Source organism: Manis javanica, chromosome 11 (genome assembly GCF_040802235.1).
Source record: "Manis javanica isolate MJ-LG chromosome 11, MJ_LKY, whole genome shotgun sequence".
Classification (NCBI taxonomy): Eukaryota; Metazoa; Chordata; class Mammalia; order Pholidota; family Manidae; genus Manis; species Manis javanica.
The window spans coordinates 24614986-24622254 of record NC_133166.1 but is presented as its reverse complement, the minus strand read 5'-3'; the positions used below and the strand labels follow the sequence as shown (position 1 = coordinate 24622254).

The 7269-nt window shown below is 43.1% G+C and overlaps 1 protein-coding gene across 1 annotated transcript; it reads right to left on the bottom strand.

Moving 5' to 3' along the window:
* Positions 1–2513: 2513 nt before the first annotated feature.
* Positions 2514–6654, bottom strand: MMP26 (matrix metallopeptidase 26). The gene is made up of 6 exons (XM_037001010.2): positions 6536–6654; positions 5017–5237; positions 4172–4320; positions 3413–3538; positions 2778–2939; positions 2514–2699 (listed from the first exon to the last, which is right to left on the bottom strand). The coding sequence occupies exons 1-6, from the start codon at positions 6632–6634 to the stop codon at positions 2695–2697; spliced, it is 762 nt and encodes a 253-aa protein (XP_036856905.1). The 5' UTR covers positions 6635–6654; the 3' UTR covers positions 2514–2694.
* Between the last annotated feature and the right edge of the window lie 615 nt (positions 6655–7269).

The following is a 7269-nucleotide window of genomic DNA, read 5'->3' as shown; positions in this document are numbered from 1 at the left end:
CCAAGCCCTTAGTCACATTCCTAAAGAATCCTTAAAAGGGGTAACCACCAGCCTTTCGGGGAGCTCTTCTGTCTGAGGTCACCCACACTTTCTAAGTGCATAACCTTTTAACTTTAAACTCCATCTTTTCAACCTTTCAGGGGGCACTCCTCTCTCTGAGGCCACCCACACTTTCTAAGTGTGTAACGTTTTAATCTTAAAATTTATCTCGTCAACCTTTCAGGCCACCTCTCCTTGCTGAGGTGGCCTGTACTTTTTCTCTCTTTAAGTAACCTTAAATAAAACTTTTACTCTGCTTCACTACTGTGTCTCTGCCCTTCAATTCTTTGTCACAGCCAGGACAAGGACCGAGGAAAATACACAACACTCCCCCAACAGAAAACATTGATATTAAAATATCATACAGTTCCTTTATGAAATCTGCCTTTCATATCACTTTTCCCTTTCTTTCTATACCCCTTATAGTAAGTCTTTCCTGATCCATCTTAGAAATAATATATATAATATACTAGTCTCACTTCCCTAGGCAGATGTCTTTACTTCAGCTTACCCACCAAACTCAATTTTGTCATTTTGTTAGGCAGAAAGACAGACATGAGCAGGAAGGACAGAGAATAACGCTTGTAAAGCCCATTAGAAGGGACTCGTAGAGTTAACCAGATAAAGCCAGAGAGCCAGAAAGGACTCACAGAGTTAATTAATTAATAAGTTGAAGTTTCAAAGGGCAGGAAAACAGGACAAGGGTCGTGCCACTGTAAAATCTACTTAGCCTGCAAAAAAGGCCCAGTTTATTCTTTAACTTAATCTGGAGGCTGTTCTTCCTCTTCTTCCAGCCGGTTAATCAACTAAGTAACCTTGTAACCAGGACAGGATATAGACCTCTGAAGAGTAAATGAACCTATGTGGATAAAGAATGCCAAGATCCGGGTCAACACAGTCACCCAAATAACCCTATTCTTAAGATAAAACTTCAAAGGAGTTATGAATCACCTGCATATGTAAGAATAGAAATAAGTTAGCATAAGAGTAGCCATCTTAAGGGCCTAGAAGCCATTTTCTGAGTGTGTGTGACTTAAAAAGAAAAACTGGAACTGGGTAAGGTCTTGAAAAACAAGTTAATCAATCATGAGCACCGGAATCAGGCAGCAGTGACCCCTGGTCAGCTAACCTTGGTCAGTAAACCCTACATACCAAACTTATCGTGCGGAACCGCCCTGACATTTGAGGAGTGGTCTTATCTTGCTCTCCCTTAACCCCAGGATGTATGTCTTGCAAGAATAACGTGTAGCTGTAGAAAATTACTATGAGTTAAGTGCTTTGAAAATGCTATATAAACCCTTGGCTTTGAGTGCTCGGGGTCCTTGTTGAAACCCGCTGTGTCAGGCAGACACTTGGACCCCAGCTAGCTGGAACAATAAACCTCTTGCTTGTTGCATGGATCTGCCGTGGCCTTCGTCTCCTCACTGGGGGGAAGCACAGACTGGAATAAGGCCATTGGGTCTTACACATACATCATGCCTTATTCTGACCCCTACCCAAAAGGTCCAATAAAAACCCAAACCCTTCAGCGCACCTCCTCTCTCAGGTTGCTTGCACTCCCCTTTCTAACAGTGTGCACTTTTTGCCTTCTATCTGTCCTACTGTAGACAAGTAGGGAGGGGTTGCTGAGGGCTCTGATTTGGCCTTGCAAGTTCCTGCTGCCTGGGTGACGCGGGCAGAACCGCAGCTGTGCCATCATGCTCTTCAGTAGTCCGCCTGTCTAGCAGTAGGCAGGCCCTTTCTTGGCTTTGTTTTCAGTATGACGTCCCTGTGTCTCCGAACCAAATTCCCTCCCAACAATTTCATGCTCCTTATTACCAAAAGGCTGTTGTGTGAGGAAGAATAACCCCATGCATCAGAGAATCTCTCCAGTTGTCTTGATTCTAAACTTGGAAGATGAGTGCTTATGCCTGGCTGGGGAGAGGGATAACCCTTCAGTCCTGTGATTACATGAGTCAGCCCCGCACACTGCATACTCGCCATACAGGATTTCCTCCTGTAAATGTGGGCAGTGGGATGTGGGCTTAGCAGGGCATATTTATATCTAATATCTCAACAAGAATAATTCATAATACCCAAAAATTGTGCTGCCAAGGACTGATTAAAGAGGATTACAATTGTTATATCCTTTAGCCGGGTGACAGTAGATGACTGAATCATGGAGATGAAATAACTCCCCCAGTCTCAGAGCTAACAAGTGAATATGCCACTATCCTCACAGCTGCTTCCTAGCTGCAATCTCCTTCAGTACAGCATATGGGACATTCCTCAAACTCTACCCTTGTGCTAACACACAAAAGTCTATTCCTAATCTTACTTTTTCTTAACCTTTCCAGCTAATTCAAGAGGTCCACGGACCCCTCTCCTAGAATTCTCCATGCTACTATACTCTTCTCTCTCACGCTGATCACAGAGATTGAACATAACAAATAGTGAGACATACCAAATTGCAAGAACAGAAGTTTACCCCCAAACCATCTTTATTGTGATGTGGAAGTGTTCTGAGCTTTGACTCAGTTGCCCTGGCAAGGTTCCATTCTTCAGGGTTTGGTTCAAGCAGCCCCAAGACTGCTCCAATGATTTCGAGCTCCTCCAGTGAAGCCGCTGAAATGCCAAGTGGAATGTTCCAGCATTCGGGCATTCAGATTAACATCATTACCCTTATGGGGACAGAAGAAAACAGTAAACTCCAAGTGTAATTTCTTGCCCAGGTACCCTCCCTTCCAGCTGGCACAGACCATACAGTTGCTGGATTCTTTGGATATCATCAACAGCAAGGCGGAAGGTTCTAGGGTCCCGATATATATATCTGGGATACATTATGGAGTCCAGATTCCTGGAGTGCCACAGGCCCACAGAGTGACCAACTTCATGAACGGCGACCAAGAATAGATTAAAACCTGAAGAGGACAAAAATTCACTATGCATAGGGAAAGCCAAAAGTGTGTGAAAAAGGAGGGATTAAAAAAAGCAAGAACATAGGAGGAAAGAGCAAATGTTAGAGTGCAAGAAGAAGATTGGAAATGAGGGAAAGAATCTAGGTGGAAAATAAACTGGCAAAATATACAGGCAAATTAAGTAGGCAGTGAACAAGCACTTGGAGAAAACTGAGAGACTGATAAATGGAAGCAAAGAGATAAAGAGAGAGGAAAGCACATCATTTGTTATAAGGGCATCTTTGTTCAGAAATGATCCCACCTCCTCCCCCTCCACGAGGAGACCAATTTCTAAGCCAAGTCTTCCTGTTTCATCGTGGCCACCCTGAATCCTCCCCCGCACCCACTTTGCTATATTCTAGGCCCAAAGAGAGGCCATTCATACCAATCCCCGAGCTCCCAGAGAATTCTAGCACTCCCCCACATAAGGTCTTTACCTCTGTGTGAAGTTGACCAGTGTTCTGACCTGTCAAAGTGGACAACTCCTGGATTTCCAGAATCTGGTAAAAAGGCATGGCCTAAGATACCACCTGGCCCATCAAAGGGCCAACCATCGCCATGGTCTGTGGATAAGGACAGAGCTATTGTCACAACAGGAGGTCGAGGGCAAGGGCAGGAATGGTCTTAAGTAAGCCAGCACCTAAGGGTACCATGCAGCTCCAGGCACTGATGGAGGTGTGTGAGGCTATAGCGCCATCTATGAGAGGAGTGGAGTGGCACCAAACATCAAGCTGCTTCCCAAATTCTGGGGTAAAAGAGGGGAAGGTGGCAGAGACTGAAAGTTACAGGTTAGACATAAAAACCTCTTCCCAAAATGGAGGAGACAGGAGGAAACACAGGCTTTTTCTTTCTGAAGGCTTTTGCAGATAGGCTGGGGCAACTCTGAATAGCAATTCAACAGATTTGAGGGCTATACAATTCCCTTTTGATAGGAAAACACATGGTCCCCAACCCTTATGAACCCTTACTCTGTTCAAATCACAATTCATCCCCTCCCCTACCTACTGCCTGATCACCCTAAGTATGTCTTTCCTGTTTGATAGACACGGATTTCCAATAGGATTTTGCCTGAATTTTTTTTTTTTGCTCAGAAACTGGACTAGGTGACTGGGGTTTTGTTTATTACTTATTGTCAATTGAAACCATTTGCCTTTTACATGGGATACTACACCCTCCCTCCCGTGTCAGTTTCTTACCAAATTCCCAGAAAGAAATCTTGATGTCTGCATTTTCATTCCTCACTTGCTGGAAGGTCAAGGATGTCACATTACTCCAGACGGTGACTGCATCACGCATAATGTCTTTCACCGTGGATGGATTCATGTCTTTTGGGTAGTTGATAATACTGAAAGAAGAAATCTTTTAAGTGCAATAGCTTAGATGTATGGGAATTATCCCAGCTCTAAAAAGGAATGACTCTGCTTGGGGATAAATCAATTAAGTTCCAGACAAACCAAATAAAAAAACCCAAGGAATTAAACCTGCAAAATACAGATTTCTAAAAATGTTAACCAATTACCCACATTATTCTTATGTAAACTAAAGTCTGAGAACCACAGCCTCACAGTGTAATTGTGAAAAAAAAATCAGTGTGAACTCATTTGAAATTCACAGCCTTCCACAAAGTTCAGTATCGCTTTGCTTTGGATGTCTGCAATATGCTTGGGATCCGAGTAGGAAGAGTAACCTAGATGGGGAGCAAAAACACACTAACACTATACACTCTAAACACCCTCCCCCCGGCCTCCCTCCCACACACACTGAAGAAGGGAGGAGGTTAGGGAGAGTAGGAAAAGGAGAATTGCTCTAAGGGAAGAATAGTGGATTCATAACCAGAGGATGGCAGTCAGACTTCACTTTCTAAAGAGGTGATCTGAGGAGGTTGGAGTGAGAACTGGTAGAAGTGCCTTCTGTGAGGGAGACTGGGGGTTTTGGAAAGACTGCCAGGTAAAGCAGAGGACAGGAGAGATGCCTCCAGGAGGGACACTGTAGGAAGTCCTTTGAGAGAAGCTCCCCACTAATGCTCCAGGCCTTCAAACACCTGTAGGTCAGAGTGTGCTTTTTCCATTTAGAATTTCTGTGAAAATAGGAGTCATTAGCCCCATCAGCCACTCCACAGTGGGGCTCTTTCAGAAACTCTGGCATCTGCTTTCTCAGTAGGTCTGTCTCTTCCTGGCGGAACTGCTGCAGGAGCTGTAACTGTTCCTCTTGGGTAAGCAGTGGAGACTCTTCCTTGTTCAGGAGAAACTGATGGATATAGTCCTGGGTAAGAGACCAGGAAGGGATGAGTATTAGAGATAAAAAGGGTGAACTTCCAGGACCAGCAACCCAGAGCATTTCCTCACTGAGGACCTGGGAAAGTGCTTGTCTAGCTGGCCTTCTTAAAATCCCAAATGTCTCTGTCAATTGATAGCAACTATCCCTGATTCTCTTATCACTGGGAAATTAATATTACACATGGGTGACAGAATGAAAGTGACCTAGATAATCTGTTAAAAATTCTCCAAAAATAAAGCATCCAAGTTTCAGGGTAGAGGGGCCCACGAATAAAGATTATGAAAAAGTATTAGAGGAGAATTGCCCAAGGAAGACGATCTTGGGTCTTTTTGACTGATTTAGGTTTTCTCAGTCAGGACAGAATCTGACTGCTTGGGCAAGACTGTGGCCGTTCTGCATACACAGTCCATTTAAATTTATACCTTCCATTCCATTATGAACTTTTAAAAAGCTCATCCACCACCTACTCCCTGTCTCTATTGACTTTCTTGCCAGTCTGGCACACTGAATTTCAACTTCTGAAGAAAAAATAATAGCACCTTTTATTATAGTCAGGATTTCTGTGTCAATATTTGAACTCTAACTGGACTGAAGCACTTTAAGGGCAATGCTCATGCCTAATCCAACTTGGTCTATACCACAGTTCTCATGATAGTACTTGATATAAACCCATAACTGTATAAAATTGCTTTTTTATGCCTTTATTTTATTGTGACCTTGGCTGGACATTCAGAGGCATATGACTTACCATATTTTTCTGGGTTAAGTGTTAGCAGTAAATTCTGCCAAGTCCCTGAACCATTGTAAAGTATTTGACTAAAGCCAGTTATAAGGAGTTTCAGGTATTTGGGATGCTTCAAAGGATTGTAACAAATTTTCAGTTTCTTGAGGACTTTGAAAATATGTGATAGACAGTTTGAGAGATTTCTCAGTCAGGAGGAAAGACATTTATTAGGTCACCTGAATCATTTCCCTGGATCCTTAGCCACCTAACAGACTCAGAGATCCAGATACCTGAGAGTCCATTCCAAGACTTATAGGAGGCTAATAGTGCACTGAGGCTGAATTAGGCATTACCACAATAAATACCACCCTTTTATGGGCCATAAAATGATTTAATTACTTTTAAAATCAGAAGAAAAAGAAATGAACTTATAGATTGAAGAAAGTGATATGAAAGGCAATATTAATATATTTGTCTGTATACTATGCAGTAATGTGTAGGCATATAACACATATGAAAAACAGCCTGCAATAGTCCTAATGTGATGTTATGGTCCTACCTTAACGACATCCAGTCCTTTAGGGTCTGCAGAAGGCGGCACTGGGAGCGCCAGACACCAAGGCAGAAAAATAGCAGCTTTTAAGATGGCAGGCGCCATGGCAAATGCTCCTTTGTCCCTCTGCCTGAATCCATGCACCTAACATTGGCCTTGGGGCCTTTATAGCCAGGCCGGCAGTGTCCAGTGACTCACACTGCTAGCCTGTCCTTTCTTTGAATCGGTTGGTGTCGTCATTGCCCCTTCTGGGTTGACAGAGTGGTCAGCCTGCCAGGGCGATGAAAGCAGCCATGGGACTTACTTGCATGTTTATTTTACACCTGATGGTGCTCAGGATATTTGCCCATAGTCTTGGCCAAGGAAACACTGATATACCTCAGGTTAGAGGCTTTTATTATTTAAAACATGGAGAGGAAAAAAAACGAAAAGCAGAGACCCAGGAATAATTTATTACAGCTTTACCTATATAACCATTTCTTTCCTAATCACAGACAACTACTACTTTGCCTCAGAAGCTAAAAGGACAAGAGAGAAAGAAATTGTGGAAGGGGAGACCCACTATAGTGAAGACCTAGATCAGAATATGAAAAATATGAGACCCATATAGGAGAGATTTTGGAATACACAGGAAGAGAAAGTTGCCAAAAACATGTTTTAGAAAATAAATCATTGATAGTAAGTTGGAGAGACACAGTGTGGATAAAATGAGGGTTCCTGTGGCCAGGATTCTCACCTGG